This window comes from Oncorhynchus masou, chromosome 31 (genome assembly GCF_036934945.1).
Source record: "Oncorhynchus masou masou isolate Uvic2021 chromosome 31, UVic_Omas_1.1, whole genome shotgun sequence".
NCBI classification, from domain to species: domain Eukaryota; kingdom Metazoa; phylum Chordata; class Actinopteri; order Salmoniformes; family Salmonidae; genus Oncorhynchus; species Oncorhynchus masou.
Genome location: NC_088242.1, coordinates 20,807,116 through 20,834,118, shown reverse-complemented (window position 1 = coordinate 20,834,118; position 27,003 = coordinate 20,807,116). Strand labels below are relative to the sequence as shown.

General features: G+C 41.7%; 2 protein-coding genes across 3 annotated transcripts; one reads left to right on the top strand and one right to left on the bottom strand.

Moving 5' to 3' along the window:
- The first annotated feature begins 4,975 nt into the window (after window positions 1-4,975).
- On the top strand, window positions 4,976-23,104 carry map3k21 (mitogen-activated protein kinase kinase kinase 21). 2 transcript variants are annotated; one of them, XM_064950315.1, is made up of 11 exons: window positions 4,976-6,683; window positions 12,393-12,573; window positions 13,236-13,384; window positions 13,776-13,951; window positions 15,707-15,947; window positions 16,450-16,566; window positions 16,770-16,874; window positions 17,427-17,577; window positions 17,680-17,777; window positions 17,888-18,652; window positions 18,778-23,104. In XM_064950315.1, exons 1-11 carry the CDS (start codon window positions 5,909-5,911, stop codon window positions 19,170-19,172), a joined length of 3,153 nt encoding a protein of 1,050 aa, XP_064806387.1. In that variant the 5' UTR covers window positions 4,976-5,908; the 3' UTR covers window positions 19,173-23,104. The 2 variants fall into 2 exon arrangements, with proteins under 2 accessions (XP_064806387.1, XP_064806388.1); XM_064950316.1 differs by lacking the exon at window positions 16,770-16,874.
- il22ra2 (interleukin 22 receptor, alpha 2) lies at window positions 23,088-26,593 on the bottom strand. Its single transcript, XM_064950317.1, has 6 exons — window positions 26,386-26,593; window positions 26,133-26,265; window positions 25,493-25,671; window positions 25,199-25,368; window positions 24,547-24,723; window positions 23,088-24,124 (listed from the first exon to the last, which is right to left on the bottom strand). The coding sequence occupies exons 1-5, from the start codon at window positions 26,447-26,449 to the stop codon at window positions 24,574-24,576; spliced, it is 696 nt and encodes a 231-aa protein (XP_064806389.1). The 5' UTR covers window positions 26,450-26,593; the 3' UTR covers window positions 23,088-24,124; window positions 24,547-24,573.
- Between the last annotated feature and the right edge of the window lie 410 nt (window positions 26,594-27,003).

Genomic DNA, 27,003 nt, shown 5'->3' with positions numbered 1-27,003 from the left:
TGCCAAAGCAAGTAAGGTAGATAATATATAAAGTGAATATATAAAGTGAAATTAACCAGAAAAATTAACAGTAAACATCACACATACAGAAGTTTCAAAACAATAAAGACATTACAAATGTCATATATATATATATATATATATATACAGTGTTTTAACAATCACCCATGTGGGTATAACCAATGGGGAGATGGCACGTGGGTACCTGCTTCTATAAACCAATGAGGAGACTTTCAGCGCAATCTGTGTCAGAAATAGAAAGGAGTTCTATTTTAGCCCTTAGCAACGGCCTGCAAGCAGTGTGGGTGCATTAATTGAATAACATGGATTTCTAAATGTATTTTGCGATGCTTGCGCATGCGACATGTCCGGTCTGGTCAGTATGTTAGGAAACCCACACTTATAATGCTGATACCAGGGGGGCTGTGAACCCCCTCCACATCAGACGCCATTCCAGAGTGCTTGAAAAAATATGTCTCTCATTCTGATCAAAAAACCATGGGCATCTTCACCATCATTCGAAACACAGGATGTAATTTTTGTCCAATCTACTCGATTAGCATAGCAGTGTAACACTACTGCTGTTAGGGCTTCTGTTTTCAGTGGAGGACACAAAACCACTGGTGGTGGTGGTTGATGCTGTGTTACGGGAGCTGAGGAACATTTAGAGGGTGTATCACCCATGATTACTAATTGTTTTCTTAGTCCCCTATTGTTACGCCAAATCAATTCAATTTTTATTGTTTTCTCCAGGTTTTTGTATTGTTACTTAATCAAATCTCTAGTAACCCATTATACACACACATTTATAAAATCTCTATTAACCCATCATACACACATTTATCACTTCATCTCTCTTTTTCAACGCTTCAAGATTGCTTCGATCACGTGAACTTGTAACGGTTTTCTTCCTGGGAAGGAGAGGAGGACCAAAATGCAGCATGGTTAGAGTTCAACATGTTTAATCAAGACCATACACGAGAACACTAAAAAATACAAAACAACAAATGTGAAAACCGAAACAGTCCTATCTGGTACAATGACACAAAGACAGAAGACAACCACCCACAAAGTACCCACAGAATATGGCTGCCTAAATATGGTTCCCAATCAGAGACAACGATAGACAGCTGCCTCTAATTGAGAACCAATCTAGGCAACCATTGACTTACAAACTACCCAGAAAGGGATCAGCCCCCCTGACCTAACCAAAATAATAAAGAAAACAAAGAATAACTAAGGCCAAGGCGTGACAGAACTGGGATATGTTCTGCATAGTGTCGGACATTGATGAATACGCTGATTCGGTGAGCGAGTTTATTAGCAAGTGCATCGGTGATGTTGTACCCACAGCAACTATTAAAACCTTCCCCAACCAGAAACCATGGATTGATGGCATCATTTGTACAAAACTGACATCGCAAACCACTGCTTTTAATCAGGGCAAGGCGACCGGAAACATGACCGAATACAAACAGTGTAGCTATTCCCTCCGCAAGGCAATCAAACAAGCTAAGCTTCAGTATAGAGACGGCAGGGTAGCATAGTGGTTAGAGAGTTGGACTAGTAACCAAAAGGTTGCAAGTTCAAATCCCTGAGCTGACAAGGTACAAATCTGTCGTTCTGCCCCTGAACAGGCAGTTAACCCACTGTTCCTAGGCTGTCATTGAAAATAAGAATTTGTTCTTAACTGACTTGCCTAGTTAAATAAAGGTACAATTAAAAAAATAAAAAGAGACAAAGTAGAGTCGCAATTCAATGTGGCAGGGTCTACTGTCAATTAACGGACTACAAAAAGAAAACCAGGCCCATCGCGGACCACGATGTCCTGCCCCCAGACAAACTAAACAACATCTTTGCTCGCTTTGAGGACAATACAGTGTTACCAAAATCTGCGGGCTCTCCTTCACCGCAGCCAACGTGAGTAAAGCATTTAAACGTGTTAACCCTCGCAAGGCTGCCGGCCCAGACGGCATCCCCGGCCGCGTCCTCAGAGCCTGCGCAGATCAGCTGGCTGGTGTGTTTACGGACATATTCAATCAATCCTTATCCCAGTCTGCTGTTCCCACATGCTTCAAGAGGGCCACCATTGTTCCAGTTCAAGAAAGCTAAGGTAACTGAGCTAAATGACTATCGCCCCATAGTACTTACCTCCGTCATCATGAAGTGCTTTGAGAAACTAGTCAAGGATCATATCACCTCCACCCTACCTGACACCCTAGACCCACTCCAATAGGTCCACAGGCGACGCAATCACACTGCGCACTGCCCTAACCCATCTGAACAAGAGGAATACCTATGCAAGAATGCTGTTCATCGACCACAGCTCAGCATTTAACACCATAGTACCCTCCAAATTCACCATTAAGCTTGAGACCCTGGGTCTCGACCCCGCCCTGTGCAACTGGGCTCTGGACTTCCTGACGGGCCGCCCCCAGGTGGTGAGGGTAGGAAACAACATCTCCAACTCGCTGATCCACAACACTGCGGCCCCACGAGGGTGCGTTCTCAGCCCTCTCCTGTACTCCCTGTTCACCCATGACTGTGTGACCATGCATGCCTCCAACTCAATCATCAAGTTTGCAGATGACACTACAGTGGTAGGCTTGATTACCAACAACGACGAGACGGCCTACAGAGAGGAGGTGAGGGCCCTCGGAGTGTGGTGTCAAGAAAATAACCTCACAAATCAAAGGAGATGAATGTGGACTTCAGGAAACAGCAGAGGGAGCATCCCCATATCCACATCGACGGGACAGTAGTGGAGAATGTGGAAAAGTTTTAAGTTCCCCGGCGTACACATTACATACAAACTGAAATGGTACACCCACACAGACAGCGTGGTGAAGAAGGAACCTCAGGAGGCTGAAGAAATTCGGCTTTTCACCAAAAACACAAAGTTTTACAGATGCACAATCGAGAGCATCCTGTCTGGCTGTATCACCGCCTGGTACGGCAACTGCTCCGCCCATAACCGTAAGGCTCTCCAGAGGGTAGTGAGGTCTGCACAACGCATCACCGGGGGCAAACTACCTGCTCTCCAGGACACCTACACCACCCGATGTCACAGGAAGGCCAAAAAGATCATCAATGACCAAAACCCCCTTAGCCACTGCCTGTTCACCTCGCTATCATCCATAAGTCAAGGTCAGTACAGGTGCATCAAAGCTGGGACCGAGAGACAGAAAAACAGCTTCTATCTCAAGGCCATCAGACTGTTAAACAGCCATCACGAACATTGAGTGGCTGCTGCCAACATACTGACTCTATCTCTAGCCACTTTAATAATAAAAAATTGGATGTAATAAATGTATCACTAGTGTCACAGGCCGGCTCATAGCCTGTGGCAAAAATGAGGGGACACGAACAACAGGTATAGGCCAATGTATATACTGTACTCTATACCATCTACTGCATCTTGCCTATGCCGTTCGGCCATCGCTCCTCCGTATATTTTTATGTACATATTCTTATTCATTGCTTTACACTTGTGTGTATAAGGTAGTTGTTGTGAAATTGTTAGATTACTTGTTAGATATTACTGCATGGTCAGAACTAGAAGCACAAGCATTTCGCTACACTCGCATTAACATCTGCTAACCATGTGTATGTGACAAATAACAATTGATTTGATTTCCAACTACATCTATCACCCGACACAATTCTACCTGACCACTGGTCTATCACTTCCTCACTATACTCAACACATCATAATACCAACCAAACAATTAAAGTCAAATGTATGCAATTACCTTCATTCAACCTTCTTACTTACTTTAACCACCTTCATTAACCCTCTCATGTGTGCAAACAGATTATATATATTATAACTATAATCTAGATGTAGGCTATCCAATTCCTAGTTGTAGGCTATCCGATTCCTACTTGCAGGCTATCCTATTACTACTTACAGAATATCCAATTCCTGCTTGCAGGCAACCCGATTCCTGCTATAAAGTACTTTTCCTAGATGTAGGCAAACTGATTCCAATTCCTGCATCACGTGATTGAAGGTAAACCAACCCCTATATGTCGGCAAACCGATTCCCACTATTGGAGACACCAGACAGATTCAGTCTTATAAAATTGTTCTGCCAAATTGAACACCACAATTTTGTGGATGAAGAGGACAATATATTTTTCACCATTAAGGTTTGGCTGGAAAACAGACAGTCCCTCACAGAGATTTTTGAATAAGGTCTCTTATCTTTTTAAGTTGTGGCCAGAGGGATGTCTGGGTCCAAGCTGCGCCAAACAGGTCAAAAAGTAAAGTTGCTCTCATCCGGGTCATGGCACCAAATGTTGTGGAAAACTCGAGCCAAAGATTAGGCAGAGCCAAATTTAAAATGATAATAGTGAATCTTTAATACATATGAGCAGCTGGAAGGTAGATCCCCCTCTGATCGCAGTCAGGGAAAGAGCTTGAAGAATAAATGGTTACATGTCCCTGAAATAGTGGGAGGTGATAATACTATCATATTGTTTACACAACAGTCCTTTTATACAAGCAACAGTTCAAGAACACAGTATTAGTGTTAGGGTGCAGTGATAATAGGACTCTATGAAATGCATAACATCACAGTCCAACACAAAACAATAAGATAACCTTTGAGAAGTTACAACAGCTCCCCCCAATTCTGCCATAACATCCTAGACAGTATTTACAGTTAATTATATGCCTAACTTATAGACTAAATGAATGTAGGCTAGTTTATGTATAATTAATCAACAGTTATATATGTTTGGTTGAAGTTGTGATTGTCGTGTTGGTGGTCATGAGATAATGGTTTTACACATGGCAGCAATGTAATTCATTATTACTGCTGTCATCAATAATATGGCATAATATGCCATCACTGCGCGCACTCTTCTGCACACGGAGGCTCCTCCCCTTGTTTTCCTGTAGAGACATTCATATCACGTGAGGGGAAATCCACCAATCTGCGTGTTCAAGAGCTAAACTGGAGCGAGCGAGAAAACTTCCCAACAGGACCAGCCCGCTGCTCAGGCAGCCCAGTGTGTGTAGTAAGAGCCATATCGGGGGCCGTGCAGATTGTTCTGAGGAAAGTTGATGGAACGTTTGGTTATCTTTCGGATCCTAGCGAATCATTAAAACTTCGTATTGTTGGCTACACGAGGATTCATACTGACAAGACATTAGCTGCATTTATATTCAAACTTTTTAAAGTGTCAATGGGCTGACGACCTAAGCTAGCTAGCGTAACGAATGGGCTAGCTAACTAAAGGTTTGGAGAGCGATTAAACTAACGTTAGCTAAACTTGCCAGCTAAAAGTTAGATGAAAACGTAGCTCGGCTACCAACAATAATAGCTACTACTGTTGGCGTATGTTTCTGGTGTTAAACCCAAGTTTATTTCGACTGAATGTGCAGGTAACGTTACTATTTTGGCACTTAAACTTCATAGCCTGCTAGATAATTCAGGAGCTAACGTTAGCACAGCTACAGTAGGTATGGGTTTTTTCTAGTTACTAAGCTAGCTAGCAGTAATTGGGGGTTATTTTTCACTGTCCGTAGTGGAACTGGGTCAACGTCCACGTACACCCTGATAAGTAGCTATAGCTACATAAATGTGCCTTGTTCCTTAAAACTAGCGTAACTTTATAGGTGAATAGCTAGCTAGTCTTAGCACTCTAACTAGGTAACGTTACTAGTTAACTTAATGAATAGTTACGTTTCAGAAGTTGATCCACAAATAAACTTGACCAGAGTGGCGACGTGGAGGAAAGTGGCAAACGTGTCTTACCAGGACATTGGAATACCATGTTGGGACCGTCTTGACCATTTGTGAAATCGTTCTGAACGATTCACGAGCATTCCAATGAGTGTAGAGGTCGTTTGATTTTGCAGCAGCTTTGCACCCTATGGTTCTGCTACAGACACCGAGAAATGGATGTTTCCAAGGCTGGTTTCCCAAACGATGAGGGGCGACCGAAAGACACTGGAGAGCATGACTGGACAGATTCCCCCAACGCAAGAGCTTGGGCTCATTCTGCTCCTCTTTCCCGGTCGCTGTGGACGGCTGTGTTTGACTATGGAAGTACTGGAGAAGACGAACTTAGTCTGCGGCGGGGGGACGTGGTTGAGGTCCTCTCGAAGGATGCTGCGATCTCGGGAGATGAAGGATGGTGGACGGGTAAAATTAACCACCGAGTTGGGATTTTCCCTGCGAATTATGTTACTTATCAACCTGCAATTTACAGACTTCCCGACGGTAGCACTGTAGGGGTGCGGGAGCGTCCGAGTACTCCCGTGCAAATAGATTTTAGTGAACTCGTTTTAGAGGAAATAATTGGTGTCGGGGGATTCGGTAAAGTTTACCGAGGGGCATGGAAGGACCAAGAGGTTGCTGTAAAGGCAGCCCGACAGGATCCTGACGAAGACATTACTGCAACTTCGGATGGTGTTAAACAAGAGGCCAAGCTCTTCTCCATGCTACAACATCCCAATATAATAAAACTTGAAGGTGTCTGTCTTGAGGAGCCGAACCTTTGCTTGGTGATGGAATATGCTCGTGGAGGGACTCTTAACCGGGCTTTGACAGGCCGGAGGATACCCCCACACATTCTTGTCAACTGGGCTGTTCAAATCGCCAGGGGCATGCATTACTTACACGAGGAGGCTGTTGTGCCCATTATTCACCGTGACCTGAAATCCTGCAACAGTAAGCAACATATCAATATTACCATCTGCTCAAAATAACCACCCATCACTTTTCAGAACAGATGAGAATCTGAGCATGGCCATAGGAATGGTCAACGATCTCCTTGACCAACTAAAACATTACCCTAAAGCTCATGAATACACTTTTACTATCATTGTAAAACTGACAAACATATCTCCTAGCACCAAAAAATGTTGGGTTTTGCACATTGTCTGATTAAGAAAGCTGCCTAGAATGCTATTGTAATGTTAGCTCAGCTGCTGTACTTAAACTTCAGGTGACACTGCATGCACGTTGTAGATAGGCCTGCAACTGAGAGTTGAGGGTTGGCATTTGAAGGAATGATTTGTGGAACCCAGAGCAAGGTCTTCCCCGTCATGACTTTCCCTGTTCAAACTATCACACAAACTCTCTGAAACCCTCTTAGGCTAATCCCACATTAATGATATGCTAGAACATGATGAGGATGATGATCATATTAATTCACTAATCAATCAAACACCTGGCCACAGTGGCATGTTGAAAGATAACTATTGTCATACTTGTTGACACAGTGAGCTCCAAAGGTATTGGGGCAGTGAAACATGTTTTGCTTCTACTCCAGCACTTTAGATTTGAAATTATACAATTACAATGATGTTAAAGTGCAGACAGTCAGCTTTAATTTGAGGGTAGTTTCATCCATATCGGGTGAACCGTTTATAAATTATAGCACTTTTTGAACATTGTCACCCCCCCCCCCCATTTTAGAGGACTAAAAGTATTGGGTCAAATTTACTTAAGTGTATTAAAGTTGTCAAAAGTTTAGTATTTGATACCACATTAATAGCAGGCAATTATTGCATCAAACTTGTGACTTGACAAACTGTTTGTGGTTGTTTCCAATTATTTTGTACCCAATAGCAATGAATGGTAAGTAATGTATTGTAATTTTAGTCACTTTTATTGTAAATAAGTAAATAGTATATTTTTAAACACTACAGTAATGTGTATGCTACCATGATTATGGATAGTCCTGAATGAATCGTGAATAATGATGAGCTTGAAATTTACACGTACAAATATCATACCCCCCCCCAAAATGCTCACCTCCCCTGATATTTTAATGGTGAGACATTAGCATGTTTTGTATATATTATTATTCACGATTGATTCAGGACTATCCGTAATCATGGTAGCTTCCATATGAATGTAGAAGTGTTCACCCAATATGGTTGTAAATACCCTAAAATTAAAGCTGACAATCTGCATGTTAACCTCCATAGTCATTGTATAATTTCAAATCCCAAGAACAGAGTACGGAGCCGAAACAAAATGTGAGCCCCAAAAGTATTGGTACAGTATCTGTCCCATATTGTGTGACATAATTGAACGGAAACTCTGTGACAATACATTAAGTTAAAGGTGCAAAATGCAGAAATCGCTCTGCCATTTCCGGGTTGCTAAAATTATAATAGTTTGTCTAATTTCAGTTTGTTACAAAACAAGTGTAGAGAATCATCAATCATTCTAAACCGCTGTGCAATATCTTTTCACTAAACAAAACTATTGTATTTTCAGCTGGGAAGCTGGTGTACAAAACTAAAATTAAGACACAAATATGAAACTTAACTGGAAGCATAGAAATAATGCACATAGAACAGATTTACCCCTTCTTAGACTTGCTTTCAATGACAGATCTATAACACATGTCTATGCTAATTTGGTCAGGTTGCCCAAAAAGTTCCATATTACAGATTTAATTTAAGTTGGCCAAAGCAGTAATGTTTTACATTCTGACCCAAATACGTCAGTCTGCCTTTGGGAAGTGCAGAATCATTGCTGCTATGAAATTGCACCATCTCCGCATTCCATTAATTTCCACAGTACACAGGCAACTTTCCCTCTCCCAACTGTCCTTTTCGGTCACCCCTATGAACTTCAGAGGCCTGTACAAGCAGCTGAGAGCTCTCCATCTGCTTGTCGTTCTGTTAGACATGTGGCTGATCCTCTGAAACCCAGATCCTCTTCAGTGCATGTGAGAACCAGGCAGGGCCCTAAGGAAGGATCTTTGTATGCAGGGGGGGACCCTTGAGAGGATGTGAAGTAAGATCAACGTTTGCTCAGCTGGGGTCCCTAACCCCAACACCCCAGAAATATTGTCTCAAATTAAGCCCCTGATTTACTAAACACTCAACTTCAAACCATGTCATCAGTGTATGTGCTCCTAAATTACATGAGTGCTGTTACAATGTTGGAGCTCACAACTGTAATGATAATATGGTAATTTTCCTAAGCCTCTCATATTAGGCTTATATGGCCCATGTGAAAATCAAACCCACAATCCCAGTGTTGCAAGAACCAACCCAAACTGAGCCACTAGAAAACATGAAGATTCTAGAACTGACCCTTGCTACAGTTGGGTTTTAGGCATGTTTTTCAGTTGGTGAGAATATTTAGACTCAAACCTTGGTGGGGCTTTTGAGGCCTCTGAGTCGTCCCTCTAAATAATGCATTAACATTTTTGAGTTTACTATGACTGTGTCTATGTACTTCAGAGTGAGACATCACTGTGTTGTGTGAAACATGATTCTGGCACAGTGTCCGTTCTGCGGTATACCGATAGTGGCTTGTCTTATCAGGTTCAGATTTCTCAGAAGGTGAACCTTGTTCGTCAATTCATTTTGCTGTATTTTTGTTTTCACCGGGGAATCCTACACGTGTCTACATAGTACTGTCAGATGTGGGGGTGTGGGCAAACCCAACCTCTTCTATTGACCAGCTATTCGGGTAGCACATGTTAAATGGACAATAGACACTGGCTCACACCCCACCCCCAAGCAGCACTGCACTGCTAACACAAGTTAGTATGTGTATCTTTCCACATTATTGTGACAGACAGCAATGGTAGCTTGCTGAATTTAATTGGGGGGAAATGTGTTTGTTTAAGGGGCTCACTAAATTTACCCACTGACCCCCACTGGGAACTATATACTTTCTGTTTAAACCAGTTACGTAGGACACCAGCCACAAATAAGGGAGCCCAGAGGGCAATTCATCTGTGGGATATTGTGGTGAATGTTTGTCTTGAGCATGTGTTGTAAGATGAGGCAAAATGCAGTGCACAAACTTTCACGACCCAACTACCTTCACCTTCAGAACTGATCAACCCACAATTTACTTGGTGTAGTACTACACACTGATTTGATCAATGATTATTTTAAGGGATTATCAAAAAGTCAGTGAAATTGTGTGTCTTTGTGTGTCTTAATCTTTTAATACCTCGGTCGAAGGAGGAATGCCGCTAATGAGGGGCAAAAGCTTAACATAAGTTTGCACAATGGAGTGGTCAAGCACTAGTTGCTAGGTGACAGCAGCCACAAGAATGCCCAGACTCCCGGGTCTGAAAGGCTTAATTTCATTATATTTAATCTCCACAACAGCTGCAACTTTTAAATTCTTTAAAAAAAATTTTTACAAGAGGTTATTCCTTCTTGCTGATTGGAGCTGGAGAGCAGAGAGGTACTGTAGATGGACGCAATGTTCATTGGCATGCAGTGCAGAGCACACTGAAACTTGGCCTCTTGCCAGCCCTCATAACACTTTAATTTTGTAGTTTCGGGCACAGGGATGCAAAGGTTAAAGAATGTCAAGAATCTCGCTCCAGAATGGAGGTAACAATAGTGCCCTGTTGGAGTGCACACAGTGTTATTTTGTGTATCCAAGTCATGGCTATTTTTGCGTCTAGCGCTCAAGTTTACACCCTAACCTATAAAATTGTTACTGTAAATATATATGCCCTTACAGAGGAGGGCTTAAGTAAGCTAAGCATTACTATAGATTGCAAGGAAACTTTTTTTTTTTACTTCCCTGCAATTAACCACAATAATGAGTAGTTCACTTACTGTAGTTTTTTTCTGAAAGGAGAATTGGAAAAGCTTTGAGTATTTTTTTATTATTGCCACCAAAGAACTGCCTATTATCCAGCATCTTGAATAGCCCAACAGCTGGAAAAAACCTGACTGACTCAACCCAGTGTTCTGTCTACAAATTATCACCTTCAGCTGGTACCTTTTAAGGCTAACTCTTTTGTTTATATAGTGTGGTAGAAACACAAGGGACCAGCTGAAAGACATTTTTGTCACTGCCACCCAGGCCTGCGGCCAAATAGACCAACTATAGGTCAAGTCTATGTTAGAAAAACTCAACAAATTGGTTTTTAAAGATGGTCTAGTCCTTTCGGCTGTGGTTTGCTCCCCTCCCTGCTACTGAATCATGTTAATTACTATGGCAGAGCTCAGGTTCTGACATCCACATCTGAGGAAACTCCTTTAAAGGCCTGAAATGTGCCATGGGCGTCTCACTGAAATACAGCCTATGTCAACCCGACTTGTATTCAGAGGTTTGGACCAGCATTCAGGGTAAGGTTAGCATTAGTATATCATGTAATCAGGGAGGCTGTTATCAATGAACATACCACTTTTCTGTATCCTGTTCGGGAAAAATATAGAGTTATGTCGGGTAACTAGCCTAATCAGAATTTATAGAATCATGAACAATGAGATGAAACCACTGTATTTTATAGCCTCTCATTTAGCCAGAAAAACCTGTTTTGAAATGGAATGCCAAATGTCACATTTAGGAATAGGCCTAGTTTCTTCCTATAAGCCTACTTGAATATTGTGCCACTCTAAGGAACATATTTAAATCTAAATGAAGGTTGTTGCTATGTCAGTTACAGTATATTTATCTTCTACAAATAACACACAAATAAGGACAAAAATAATCTTACACTGCCATAGCTCTCCACAATATTGTTGCTATCCTTGTCCACTGTGATTTTGTTACATTACCCTCCAGATGTAGCCTATGCTGTGTGCTTTGTCACCCTCTCATTTGGCAAGTCAGTGACTGTGAGCTGGCAGTAGAGTCAAGGTCTCTTTTGGCTGTCCTTATCTACTTTATGCTCTATTCTGGAGTAGATTATTATTAACATTCCGGGCATGGGAAAGTTAAAAGTGTTCCCTTGTAAAATTAAATATGTGTTGTAGTTTTTAGATAATGGTGTTTTGTTAGCTTGGCCAAGTTTGATATGGTATTGATATGGAGGAGTCAAGGACAGAATGAGTTGATATCTGACTTTCAAGCAACCACCCCCAGTCTTAGAGACTGTTACACATTCTCTTTAATCAACAGGTGTCCAAACCTGGGGTGAATGCCAATGTTAATAGGTTCTTAATAAGTAGAGGGTGGCACACCTGCCAAAGTAAACAATGGCCTCCCTTCTTTAGCTAGGCCTATAGTTTGGGTACAGTACGTAATATCCATATTGTCTATATGTCCATGAGGAAGAATGTCTTCTAAATTAGAGGAGTAGTAATCAGGTTTCACTGCATATTTATATTGTTTGAATCGCACAAAGTGCTTTATATTCGTCTTTAAATAAAGCAAAAACTGCAGTCCTCTGAGAACACTTCATACTGTTTCTAGCCTATTCATTCAGTTAAAGGGTGGTGTGTTCGGTTTTGCCTTACAGACAGGTTCTGTATGTATCAGTATAAAGAATGTTTAAGACCTGGGGACAGATCTATTATAATGCTGTCATCTTGAAAAAGCCGAACACACCACCCATGAAAAAGCAGATTTTTAAAATTTGTTTTTACACCTAGAAGATATCCCATTGTGTGTCGCCAAACCAACCCTCTCCTCTTTCCTCTACTTTTTACCTAGTTTTGTTGCTTGAAAAAATAGAGAACGATGACATTGGAAGGAAGACTTTGAAGATCACAGACTTTGGCCTAGCCAGAGAGTGGCACAACACCACCAAGATGAGTGCTGCTGGCACGTACTCATGGATGGCTCCCGAAGTCATCAAGTCCTCCCTCTTCTCCAAAGGCAGCGATGTCTGGAGGTAAAAAAAAATAACAGCACGCTCCTTCTATTCTCTGTTCCAAACACAGTCAGACTGGAATCAATAGGGTTTTTAGGAAATGATGATTTGGAAAGGTGGCACCATGATACTCCTTTAATTTTAAGACATTTAGAAACATTTGTCCCGGCCTATTTCTGATAAGTGCTCTCCTCTGTTTCTACACCTGCATTGCTTGCTGTTTGGGGTTTTAGGCTGGGTTTCTGTACAGCACTTTGAGATATCAGCTGATGTAATATATATATATAAATACATTTGATTTGTTATTTTGTTTAAACCAAAACTGTTGTATCAGATAACTTTCTGTACTACTACTATGTGCAGTAAAGCCTACAGTGGCCCTGAACACCCTCCACTGGTAGCTACAATCTGATGCATCAGGAGCCAACATTAATTTAATGAAAGATGATTACTGTAAGCTTGGTGCTTAATCTCAACAGGATCATTTGTGTTTGCACTGTACAGGTAAACAACATTTTACTGCCATTATTTAGTATTCAACATGTCCATTATTCAAGAACAAGTTCCTCTAAACAGCAGGTTTAAGCACAACAAGAAAGGTTAAGGCAATGTGAATTTGAGTGTTAAAATAGTGTTATAATATTAGGACATTGTGCTCACTGTATCTGTGTTCTCTCTACTAGTTATGGGGTCCTGTTATGGGAGTTGCTGACAGGAGAGGTACCTTACCGTGGGATTGATGGGCTGGCTGTGGCCTATGGTGTGGCTGTCAACAAGTTAACCCTCCCTATTCCATCCACCTGCCCAGAACCCTTCGCCAAGCTCATGGAAGGTGCTCTCACCAAGGCCGACCATCCATCTGTTCCCATTTTTGAAGAACTCATGTTGCCTGAAGTACATTCGTAGGATAATACATTCTCATTCCAGGACATTTGTGTGTGTGTATTTGGTCGCTGGTTCAAATACCCAAACCGACACTGGTGAAAAATCTGCGGATGGGCCCTTGAGCAAGGCACTTAACCCTAATTTGCTCCAGGGTGCCGTACTACTATGGCTGACCCTGTAAAACAACCCATTTCACTGCACCTATATGGTGTATGTGACAATAAATCATATATAATTCAAAATAATTATAATAATTACATCACACAACTAGATATTGGTATTGATTTAGTTCCAGAACATTGATCCCATTCTTGGTTCCACATTGTTGTTTATCTCAGAGTGCTGGGAGCAGGACCCCCACATCCGGCCGTCGTTTGCCTCTATCCTGGAGCAGCTGACAGCCATAGAGGAGGCGGTGATGGCCACTATGCCCCAAGACTCCTTCCACTCTATGCAGGAGGACTGGAGGGTGGAGATCCAGGAGATGTTTGACGAGCTCAGGACAAAGGAGAAGGTACAGGTTTAGGAGCTTAATTTGATCACTCTTTTGTTGCTGTGACAATGTAGGTCAAATTAAGACCATACATCTGTAATAACAGCAAGTTTCACATCCCTCCTCATATGCCTTCGTTCATTTGATCAGTGTAGGGGTATGTAAATCTCAAACATAATGCCATGATGTGAATCGTGAGAGGCACTATGTCAGCACTCAGGAAACAGTGCGAGATGTTGTGCAATGTATTTAGAATTTTCACTAAGTACATTTGTCCTGTTTTATAATTTACTCATCCTTTGTTGCTTCATTAAGTAGCTAAGGTGTATAACTCAAGTATAAACTGAGAAGTATAAGGTTAGAAGCGGTTGGAAGGCAGCTGTGCAATAAACCTGTAGTTAAGGAAATGCTATAATTTGACTGGTTAATTTCTGGGAGCGAGCTAATCTTGTCTATCAAACTAAGGTATTAGTGTTAATGGTTTAAAGTATTTCCCCTTGTTAATATGACAAGCTGCTTCCTTTAGTCCCTCCTCTTATATAAAATGGGATTTGTAATTGCTGTATCAAATGCGCTTTAAATGTAAATTCAGCTGAATTGTTAAGCAGCAAACTTGGCAAATTGCGAAATATGTCAAACCTCTCCAAGGGATCGTTTAGCATGTCAATTCTTCATGTTATTTCCCCATACGACACCGGTTCATTTTATTACCTCTAAAAGGTAACAGAAGCACAGACAGTCATACATTGTTCCTCCAGTGTGAGTTTCTACATTTCATTGTTAAAGGTTGCATATGATCTAAAACGCTTATCCATCTATATTTCTGAGGGACCATAAGTCTAAACCTACTGTAGGTATAATGAGGTTCAGCTTTCTTTGCCGGACGTATATAGGGCTATTGTTTCAGTTATTGTTTCAGTTATTGTTTCAGTTATTTTTAACACAAATGATTATATAGTTTTTCAACATTAGAAGTTGCAACGTTGTTACACAACATAAATCTAATTTTCACTTCAGTGAGTTTGTAAAGCTGCTTTGCAGAAGTAATTCATTAAGGATTATTCCGTTTTATGAGAGGAACCTAAACAAAATCAAGAACATTAAATGCAAATGCTGCCCTGTAGAGGAGATCAGCTGATTTTGTTAACCCTACTCATTTGCAACCTAGTTGACGATCAAGCATTGGCAGCCTCTTAGCCAGGCAGTCCAATGCCTCTCTACCACTCTGTAGCTGTGCCTCAGCAACTGAGGGGCCCCCTTTAGCTTGTGGTCTTTGGCTATGTCATCGCTTCCCCACACACCACAAGGTCTCTGCAAAGCTCCATGAAGCCAGTTGGGATTTACAACCTGTGAGTGCTGGCCAGCCTCTCTTAAAAGAGCTCTCCTTCACTCAGGGCTCTGCTCCAGGGCACTGATCACTGCTATGCTGCAGATTTACCTTTGTTATTTGCAAAGGTAAATCTGTAAACAAGGAAGGTATTTGTGAATTATTTTTAGCAAAAATGATAGAAGGGATAAGGAAATAATGCCCTGTCCAGAACCTGTAGATGCGGATAATTTTCCAGTGTTTCCCTATCATTGTATTGCAGAGGTGGGCACACCTGCCTATCGCTGTCCCTCCCTCCCTCCTCATCCTTGGCTTCGATTGGTCTCAATTTATAATTTTGTTACTTTGGGCGAGTCGTGCACCCCACCAAATGAAAAATATATGGGGGAAAACTATATTATACAGAGTTGTCTGTCATCTGACCCTCCTACATGTGTTCCTTCCTGTAGGAGCTGCGTTCGCGTGAGGAGGAGCTGACGCGTGCGGCGCTGCAGCAGAAGTCCCACGAGGAGCTGCTGAAGAGGAGGGAGCAGCAGCTGGCGGAGAGGGAGATCAACGTGCTGGAGAGGGAACTCAACATCCTCATCTTCCAGCTCAACAAGGACAAGCCCAACGTCAAGAAGAGGAAGGGCAAGTTCAAACGCAGCCGCCTCAAACTCAAGGACGGCAACCGCATCAGCCTGCCGTCAGGTGGGTGTTTCTGACCGTCTTTCTGTCTTGTCGATATAGTCTGTCTTTAAGTCAATGTTATCTTCGAGTTGAGAAAAAAAGTTCAACAAATTTTACACCAATGGTAATCTCAGACACCCAGAAAAAAAATGTTGCTTTATTTGTTCAAATGCTCAATTAGGTTCTGTCTTTCTCATAGATGTATGAGGTAAGATATTAACGAGACTAAAAAAGTTTCCACCCCCCTAAATGGAAACTCTCAGCCAAAAAAGTGTTCCACTTAAAATCAAGGCTTGAAATCCCACCCCCACTTAAAGCCCCACCTCACCCAAATAATCTAAAAATAACCAGTGATGGAAAACCAAAGCCACGGAACTACTGTTGCTCGTTAGTTATCGCATCCCAGTCTTTTGACAGACATTACGATACCATTTATGTTGCGTAGTCTGTCCACTAGAGATTACACGAATGGTAAAAGCTAAACAAGTGACCAACCACCCTTGCCTGTGTCTCTGTTTTCTAGATTTCCAGCACAAGATCACGGTTCAGGCGTCACCCTCCATGGACAAGAGGAGGAGTCTGAACAGCTCCAGCCCCCCCAGCAGCCCCACACTCATACCCCGACTCCGGGCCATCCAGTGTAAGTGCACCTTAGACAATCAATCCACATACTGCATTAACACAGGAACACGACAGACCTGGGTTAAATGCATAACAAAACAATGTAACTATCAAATAAAGTATTTTTTTATGTGTGCTTCATTGTGGCATAGCTGTTAAGACTGGGTAAGCTTCCCTCTCCAAATGCTGATGTGGTTCTGCGTGAATGTTTTCTCCCTCTAGTGTGTGCCCGCATTGACAGTATTCGAAGGGGCAGTATGTATGTGTATCACCAGGATGTGGATATCACCAGCGAGTGCCAGCCCTCTACTGGGTTTAGGAAGAAAGGCAAGCAACTGTGGCATTGTTGGGATGTGGCCGCTGTGTGTGCACCGGCTAACATGTTTCTCAACTGCTAAAGTTCTAACAACGGACTACCAGCTGCTGCCTGTGTGCTTCTGGCTACTAAGACAACTTGATGGACTATCATCATCGCTGATTTTTCCTCTGAAAATCCCTGGGTGTTTCAGGGTTTTTACTAATAATAATATGGGTGTGCTTTGAAATGAAGAACACGTTGGGATGCATCAGAGGCTGTGTGTAACCTGTAATGTTTATCACAGAAGGTGTTTTTTTTTTTTTGCAACCCAACCTGTTCTTGAAATATTGACATCAAAATACTGGGTCTTTTTGATTTCCTAACCAGTGTTTAGGTGCAGGGATTATATTTCTTATTGCGGTGGAGGTTGTCTTCTCAAATAATCCAGTCCTCTAATTGCTTAGCTACTCAGGTGTTTGAAGACTAATATATCTGCTGTTGGCCTGAACTCTCAGAGATTTGTCACTGGGGCATTGGAGTACTCTGCCAGTTGTTGACTGATGTTCGCTCCTTCATCACAGTGACTCTGGACGAGAGCAACAGGACATGGGGACGAAGCACCATCTACAAGCCGGAGGAGTTTGATGACGTCAAGAAGGGGATTAAGAAGAAGGGGCGAACGTGGGGACCGAGCTCCGTTCAGACCAAGGAGCGGGGAAACTGTGCTGAAAGGTACAGGACATTAGTGTTTCTTTCCATCTCCGTTCAGTATTTCTTCTGTCATCTTCATGGTGTCTGTGTGGGTTGTTTGATGAAACTGACTTGTCCTGGCAGAGTGAGGCCACTGTCTGATGGAAACAACCCCTGGTCCACCAGTCTGGTGAAGTCCCAGAAGTCCGTTCCATTGGCTGCATTGTTTGCAGAGCAGCAAGGTGAGGGAAATCTGTTTTCTGATATAATCAGATACAACAATACCATTTCTTAGTCCCTGTCAAAAGCTTATCAATGACTATTTGTCTCTGTCCTCGTCCTTCATGTTTAGGGACCAATAAAGATGAGATATGCTCACCAGATAGCTCGGACAACAGCAAACCAAAGCAACTAAAGTTCCCCAATCAGGTCTACATCGATCTACCTCTGTGGAAGGATGAGCAGCAGCAGGGGGGTGAGGGGACGGCAGGAGGCTGCCCTGGGGAAGGCCTGGAGGACACCAGCACCACCTCAGCCAGCTCCACCAGCACCACCCCCCAGCACACCCCCACCAACAGTCTGAAGAGGGCCTCAGCTCGTCGCCGGACAGATACCGTGCTTTACGTCTGTGCCTCAATGCTGGCCTCGGTGGGGCTGGGCTTCGACCTGCGTGACACGCTCAAGGCCCCACCGGGAGACGACCCTGAGCCCCAGCCCAGCGTGGAGAAGAAGAAGAAAGAGGGTCTGTTTCAGCGCGCCACACGCTTCCGCCGCAGCACCAGCCCCCCTTGTGGACGTTCCTCTCGCAAGGAGGAAGCAGCCTTATCCTTGTCGGCGGGCGCCCAAGGCCCTGTCAACCTCATCTCCATGTCCTCCATCTCAGAGTGCAACTCCACCAAGTGCCTCCTGCAGTCAGACGCGGAGGGGCCTGAGCCCATCCCTGTGAAGGAGGTAGACCCCAGAGCACAGCCCAACAGCGGCTCCCAGCCACAGGGTCCGGGCAGCAGGACTCTAGCTGAGGTCAAGCCCCTCCCCCAGCCTGCAGCCCCAGAGCAGACTCCGCCTCAGAGCATGGGCTCTAGCCTCCGAAGGAAGAACTCGTCTGTCGTTCAGGACAGTGAGTGAAAGTGACAGTCAGGACTGTATAATGCAGTAATGTTGTTTAATGCTGTGAGGTGACATCACTGTACAACTGCGCCCAGAACTGTTGCAATGAAACTGACTGTTAATTTATTTCCACAGCTAATGGTACATCTGGCTGTCACACGACCTCGTCGGGACAATCTTCCACCATGACCTCTCAGAAGAAGTCTGACAGGGAGGAGACCCCTGAGAGAGCAGCCAGTGGGGAGACTGTTGCTTCCAGACCCCGGCCTTTGTCCCTCCGTGGCAAACCCCACTCATGGGGTCTCTTGAGGGGCCAAAACAAGAGCTACTCCCTGGGCCACTACTCTGGCGAGAAGAGCGCCAGGAGCCTCAACATCGTCCTCTCTTCCGCTGAGGTCAAGATGGACTGCTCTCTGCTTGACATGGACACGGAGGGGCAGAAACGTGACTGCACCGTGCCCCTCTGCCGAATTCAGAGCAGCCCCAGTCGCCCCTCCGTCTTCGAACTAGAGAAAAAGTTCTTGTCATAGCAGAAATAAGCTGCCTTATTACCAGGGTACCAGAGCAGAATCTTTAACGTTTGAGTTGGATCAACAACTCTTATTTGACATTCCAGGGCATTCCACTGCCCTCATGTTTTTTTAACCTGAATGTGGGCCACTGCTGCTTGATGATACCTGTGCTTTTTTATTTATATCTGTAATATTTTGATAGGTAATTTAATATTGGGGGAAAAAACATTTCAATAGCATCAGGTTGATTGAATACATTCCATTTTTTGTTGCAAAAATGGCGCCATTTCTGCACACACACTGGTTTGGAACGTGGCATCTCAAGTTAGAAAATGATGCGTACTTTAAAATGTCAAACAATGTTCATTTGCTTTTGTCTATAAATACATTTTTCTCCAATTTGATTTAATGCTGGTTATTATTTTGTTTTCTATTGATTTTGTTCATCGATTCTATTTTATAGATGCCACAGTGTTTATTTTAGGACAAGTTCTGTCCAATGTCAGAGGTAATATTGAATGTCTTTGGCTCATCTTTGACTTCTGTCTGGAAGTCAACATGTGGCTCAACTGACAGATGTAGAGTAACAGTGCAACCAACAACACTGGAGATCATAGTCTCAACACTGAAACACTAAGCAAGGCCTGGTCAGCCACTACCTTACCACTATATGACTAGACAAGCGTTACAAACAACTGAACCAGTACCACTACTGTACAGACTATTCAGCATTATTCGCTGCTATGTTTTTTGTGGAATATGACCATTTGGCTCGAAACCAATTCACATGGGAGCTTAGTCTACCTAGCTTCCTGTGCAAACACTATTTTGAAGAACAAAGAAATGGTGATTGGATGGGGGGAAAGTATGAAGGTGTGTTATTTGGCTTATCATAAATGTATATTCTGTATGAATGGTTATCATCATTACAGTATTGATTATTTCACACCTTTGTTCCTAAAGATGGAATGACATTTTGAAAAAAAACATATTCCAATACTTGTTTGGGTATCAGATGCAGTATTCCTTAGCTTTTTGTTAATATGAAAATGATTGTTGACTGGAACCACCTTTTTGATGCACCTAGACTATTCAAGTTGTTATCGTCTAAATATTCAGTCCCATGCAAGTCATCAGTACCGAGCAACATGTAAAACTGTCCTGTAAATATCCAACGTTCAGTATTTGTTTGTCCCGTTTAACTTTCAATATTTTTTGAAAACCGTATAATCTCCTTTTGTAGTACTGTTTTAAATCTTGAGTACTTCTCTTTATTTAAATCAACATTCCTCACAGTACATCCCAGTCAGCTGTTGAAGGTCAGTACAACTGGAAGAATATCTTATTTAAAAAAAAAAATAATGAAACACTGCCTTTGAGATCACATTGTCATAGCTAGATAATTTATGGGGTCCTTGCTATATCCTGACATGTTATGCCTGCCATTAATACAACAACTTTGATAAGGCTTTCTTTTTCATACTTTTTATTAGCATTGTGTTTGCTGTGCTTGGGAGAAGAACAGTGCAAGAGATTGAGACAGACATTTACAGATCTTTATTTATTTTTTTGAAACTTGTTTTATCACATTTTGTTCACACCGCAGAATCCCAGTGCTGTTTTATCCCCATATTAACAATCACAGGCTTTAAGTAATACATCAGTTGACCTCAACCTTCTTTTATACTTGAACCACTTCAAGAATGGCTGATTAGCATGATAGGTCTTTCAACCAGCATGAATCCTCAGAAACCCCCCACGTTCTTTCTGGAAATGTAAATCAAGTCAAGACGACCATACTAAACAAATCTGAATGCGTACCTTCAGAAAGTACTTACACCCCTCGACTTTTTCAAAAATGTTTAGTCAATTTAAAATGTGTTCAATTGAAATTGTGTCACTGGCCTACACCCAATACCATGTTTTTTTTTAGAAATGTTTACAAATTAATTAAATATGAAAAGCTGAAATATCTTGATTCAACAAGTATTCAACCCCTTTTATGGCAAGACTAAATAAGTTGCATGTGTGCAATAGTATTTAACAAGATTTTTGAATGACTACCTCATCTCTGTACCCCATACATACAGATAATTGTAAGGTCCCTCAGTCAAGCAGTGAATTTCAAACACAGATTCAACCACAAAGACCAGAGGTTTTCCAATGCCTCGCAAAGAAGGGCACTTATTGGTAGACGGGTAAAAACATTTATTTTTAAAAGCAGACATTGAATATCTGTTTGTGCATTGGTGAAGTTATTAATTATACACAATCACTAAAGATACAGGCGTCCTTCCTAACTCAAGTTGCTGGTGAGGAGAAAACTGAGGATGGATCAACATTGTAGTTACTCCACATTAGTAACCTAAATGACAAAGTGAAAAGAAAGCCTGTACAGAAAAAATACAAAAAAAGACAAAACATCCTGTTTGCAATAAGGCACTAAAGTCAAACTGCAAAAAAATGTGGCAATGGAATTAAACTTTGTCCTGAATACAAAGCATTATTTTGGGGGAAAATCCAACAATCGCTGAGTACCACTCTTCATATTTTCAAATGGTGGTGGCTGCATCATGTTATGAGTATGCTTGGCAAAACTTGAACATGACCATCAAGCAATGATCAACAATCAACTTGACAAGAGCTTGAAGAATAATTTTAATAATAATAATAAGTGTGCAAATATTGTACAATCCAGGTGTGAAAAGCGCTTAGAGAGACTTACCCAGAAAGACTCACAGATGTATTCTCTGCCAAAGGTGATTCTAACATGTATTAAGTCAGGGGTGTGAATACTTATGTAAATCAGATATTTCTGTATAGGGTATTGCGTGTAGATGTGTGACTTGTCAAAACTTCACGCCAGGGTAAGCCTACACAGCCCTTATTTGAAGTGTAAAAATCAATGGTGGAATAACGATTGAGACCATTCCCCTGTTTAACCGCTAGATTCTATGGGTATCTATGACTCATACTGCGGTACTCTATAGCAGGGTTTCCCAAACTTGGCCCTGAGGATCAGCTGTGTAGTGCTGGGGGGGGGGGGGGAGAGAACCCTGAGATAGACGTGAATGAGCTCTGCTGTTGATCTGCAGACTCTGTGTTGACGAGGGAGAAAACAACCTGTCTCCTATGTTCCCAACACTTTCACCAAAGCTCAAAGTCACTCACATTCCATGAGACAGATTTTTGATACTGTATTTTTAAATCAGCCGTTTGGTTTGTGAAATTATGTAAAAGTAAAATTGACAAATATATTTTATTAAAAAAGAAAGTTGATTTGTTATGTAGCATCCATGTACATACTTTTATTTGTGACCTAGTGTATGTATTCTAGTTATTTCCTGAATGAATCATCTGTATTGTGTTTATCCCAAGAAATGGAATACATTGTAATAGATTTTTTTTTCTTCATAGATGAGGTTAAACCTGTAAAACATGAAAATGTATGATTTGTAAAAACAAAAAATCCTATCATACATGTATTATACACACATTGTTATATGGTTATCAAAAACCATAGTCTGAAAACATATTGCCATTCTGTTACAATTCAAAACAATCTAAGTCAGAGCATAATAGTGAGAGTAATTTTATTCAGGGTTAAAATTGTTGCTGCATGCGTAAGACTGAATAATGAAATGTGAAATATATGATTCTGTCCCATGTCATGTTGGTGGAAACAGAACAAATCTATAGTGATATGATGTTAAAGATACAGGTAGGATGCATTCATAAAGAGCAATCAAATGGACTGTCGATCTTACACAAAAGGATTTGTTGTACGATCTGAAATTGCAATTTATGAATTGTAGATTTTAATTGTTGTCTGAGATGACTGTAGTATAAGATAAACAATTATTGTTCATATTTGTTTTGAATTATTAGTGTCCCTTCTGTAAATCAACCTCAATAAAGATATCCGCAAGGATATGTTTGTCAAAGCAAAATGAGTAGGTTTTATTTGCATTTAAATACAGACAGTGTAATGAGTAATTTAGCAGACACTTGTCCAGAGCAACTTAGAGTCAGTGCATTCAAGTAAGGTAGGTAAGACAACCACATATCAGTCATTGCAAATAAAAAAAGCAGCTTTCTGCAAAACCAGTGCTAGTAAAACTGATTCATTATTTGAATTATTGATTCATTACATGTCAATGTAATCAGGACCCAGGAGACTGTAATTTACTGGGATTCTATGGCTGTGTTTACACAGGCAGCCAAATTCTGATCTTTGTTCCCCATTATTGGTCTTTTGACCAATCAAATCCCAGAGCCTGCAAGGTGGACAAATCTGCCATTCTGCCCTTGAGCATGGCAATTAACCCCCAATAACAACTGCTCCCGTGGACATTGATTAAGGCAGCCCCCACACCTCTCTGATTCAGAGGGGTTGGGTTAAATGCGGAAGACACCTTTTGGCAGAATGCATTCAGTTGTGCAACTGACTAGGTATCCCCCTTTCATTTTAATTTGCAACAGGCAGTTCGCAAATGGAATATTTTGTCCTCCCAAAATGTTAAGTTTTTGGTTTAAAAAAATAATACTTTCAAATCACCAAGAATTCATCTACAAATGATTTTGATTTAGGAAATCTCATTTTTGGCTGAGTTGTGGTCAATCTGCAGTGCACAAATTATTATAATTGTGTTCCAACCCACCCCAACCATCCACTCTGACAAAAATCAGAGCGTGGCTGAATCTAGTTACCTACCCCTGCTATGTGTGCTGTAATTTAATTATTGATGACATATCACAATGTTTAATTGTTTGGTGTCTACTCATTGTTTTACGTACAACAGTCAACAAAGTTATCGATGAAAGAAATGTGAAGGATCCTAAAAGTGCATCCCTGTGCCGTACCTGAGGTAATAGTGGATAAATCAGTGTATACTTCAAGTGAGGTTTGATTGTCACAGTATCATGTTGAGTTTCCGGTTTGGCAGAGAAATCCAGGGCTACATTTTCCCCTGCAGGGGGAAATAAAAGGAGGATAGAAACTTAAGTGTCTCAAAGCTAAAACCAAAAACAAATCTGGATGACTTTGCACATGTCAATAATCTAAAAATACAGAACAAGGAAGTTTTTTACTCAAAGGGAAGATTTGACAAAGCAAATGTAATCCCAAGGCACTACTCGCCCCATATGAATATCTCTAGGGAGAGATTTCTCTCTCCCAGATGACGGTAATACTTATCCCCTCATTTTGTAATCTTTTGTCCTGGCCGACAGCCTGTTTTGAACAGCCTTTCTCCCCTGACTCCCTGAAAGTGTACAACCGGTCTACACTTTAGGCTACCAACAAAGGCCAGACTCTGATGCTAGCCTCAGCTGGCTGTCTCAGGTGTTGCCTGCTCCCGAGGCGCAAAGTGCTGGGTAACGTAAGGCATACCTGGGGGAAGACATTAGATCCTGGCTCTCACAGTGTGGTGATGCAGGCCCTAGGGCTCCGGGTGCTTCTACGGCCCAGCAGGTGCAAGCGACTCTCGGCCGTCAGGCAGTAGGTGGTCCCGGGGCTCAGATCTGAGATCAGGAACTGTTTGGCACAGCCCTCCATTTCAAATGTTTCCTTCACAAGGATTAGTCAGAGAATAGGCTTAGACAGAATTGCTAGAGATATTTTGAGTTGTTAATCATAACTCTGAAGACTTCTGAATCACTTGGCAGCACTCATCAAGTGAAAAGCTTGAAGGATTCTGTGAACCTCAACTATTTCAGTAGTTTATAACTATTCTGTGACCATTTTGTCAAGTCTTAAGCTCCCTTTATACCTGATGTTAACATGCAACCTTTGTCTGTGTATGTAATTTGCATGCACAGAGTGACAAGGACATCTGGTTACAATGCAGACACAGTGGACAGATAAGACACCTTGTAATTACCAAGTGTAGACGCAACAAACCTTGATAAGAAGTGATTGGATCATCGCAATCAGATCCCCAAAAACACGTTAGCGCAAGGTATAAACGGGGCATTTGAGTTCAAGTTGGAAAATTCCATTGTTGAGGACAATTGACTAATTATAAAAAATAGAAGCTAGTTACCTCCTCAACATCACTTTGCATGAGGTGTATAGTAAATGACATTCTTTGCAGCCTCCTCACACTGATCCAGCTGCCATTAGGTCTCCTGTGGGGAGAGCGTGGAGGCTTGAGCCGGACCACAATGCCTTTCTCCGTCACATGAAGTTTCATAGTCGGTGGGCTGACAGAGGCTGCAAGATACAGAGGCCAAACCACGCTGTCTAGTAACGACAGCTCTGAAATTGTAAATCATTGTTTACATAAAACACTTTGATTACCCATGGATTACCATGGATTGTAATGAGAAGCACTTACTCTCCCACTTAGGGTTGAATCTGGCGGATATGACCCATGGTGATTGGGTCCCTGAGTGGACTGCATGGACCCTGGCGTAGTACCATTCTCTGGAGTCGGATGTCTCCTTACTCAGGTCACAGAGCAGCCGGCTGATGCCATGACACTCCTTTGCATTGGTCCACTGCTTCTCCCCATATCTGAGGTGGGGATACATTTAAGGAATAATCTGAGCCTGTATTCATAAAGCATCTCAGAGTAGCAAACACCCGGTCTATATAATCTTATACGTCATGATCCATAAAACAAAACGTATCCTAGATCAGCACCCCTACTCTGACACGCTTTACGAATACAGGCCCAGAAATATAAATTGAAACGAAGTAGGAGAGGTGCATGTCACGTCTTGATACATGTAAATTTTTTCACCTGTGTTTTACTTGTTGTAAAATGTACAGTTTTTATAAGAAAACATATTGAAAAGTATTTCTCATTTGATTGAACAGAAAATTAAACAACTCCTGAATTCCAATCAGCACATGCCTAGCTCATTGTCCTTCATGATTTTGAGCTACAGGACAATATAGTAAACATATGTGTGTTCATATAGTAGCCTATGACAGATTCACAAAGCTTTGACTCAAACAGTTTTGATACTCACACTTTCCACTGGACAAAGTATTGTTGGTCGTTGGTAGCGTTGGCATGTTGCTTCCAATGCAAGACATTTCTGTAGTCTAGGGAGTGGAATTTCACCTCCTGTGGGGCGAAGACATCTAGAGGATATTCTTTGCCTGAAATGGAGACCAGTGTCATAAAGCAAGACATTTTCCCCTAAACTGGAAGAGAGATACACATTGTAGGCATTCGATAATATTCAACATGGTGCATGGTTATAATAAGACGGGACTTACTCTCTGAGCAGCGACTGAGCGAGCTGGAGCACAGCAGTAGAGTGGGGATCATGAGGGATGCCATTTTAGCTGTAGCACGGTATTATGACATACAGACCTGGTTCAGCTCTGTGCCCTTTTAAACCATCCATAGTTCCCTTTTTTAACTTCCATGAGAGGCATAGTTATCTTGTTTGTGACGTTTTCTCCGTAATATAGATGATATGAAGGTATTATGACAGATTTAGCTCAACTCAGTGCCATTTTTAACTATGGAAGTTAAAAGTTAAAAGAGGGAACAAAAGGTTTGTGACAACATGGCACATATGGTAATATAGATAAACAAGCAGAAAATTGTAAAGGCAACAAACGTACATTTACTTTGTAGATAATATTTTGGTTTAACCCTTGTGAAGATGGATAGAGAAAAAAACTTTGTGCCAATATTAACATCTGTACCGGCTACTGCACTATATATACAGTGGGGCAAAAAAAGTATTTAGTAAACCACCAATTGTGCAAGTTCTCCCACTTAAAAAGATGAGAGGCCTGTCATTTTCATCATAGATACACTTCAACTATGACAGACAAAATGAGAAAATAAATAAAATCCAGAAAATCACATTGTAGGATTTTTAA

Coding starts and splice junctions, on each gene's coding strand:
- map3k21 (XM_064950315.1), top strand. CDS start 5,909: ATGGATGTTTCCAAGGCTGGTTTCCCAAACGATGAGGGGCGACCGAAA. Junction 16,567..16,769: donor CCGACTCCGGGCCATCCAGT/GTAAGTGCACCT, acceptor TTCTCCCTCTAG/TGTGTGCCCGCATTGACAGT. Junction 17,778..17,887: donor ATTGTTTGCAGAGCAGCAAG/GTGAGGGAAATC, acceptor CTTCATGTTTAG/GGACCAATAAAGATGAGATA.
- il22ra2 (XM_064950317.1), bottom strand. CDS start 26,449: ATGGCATCCCTCATGATCCCCACTCTACTGCTGTGCTCCAGCTCGCTC. Junction 25,672..26,132: donor TACTTTGTCCAGTGGAAAGT/GTGAGTATCAAA, acceptor TCCCCACCTCAG/ATATGGGGAGAAGCAGTGGA. Junction 25,369..25,492: donor ATTCAACCCTAAGTGGGAGA/GTAAGTGCTTCT, acceptor TGTATCTTGCAG/CCTCTGTCAGCCCACCGACT.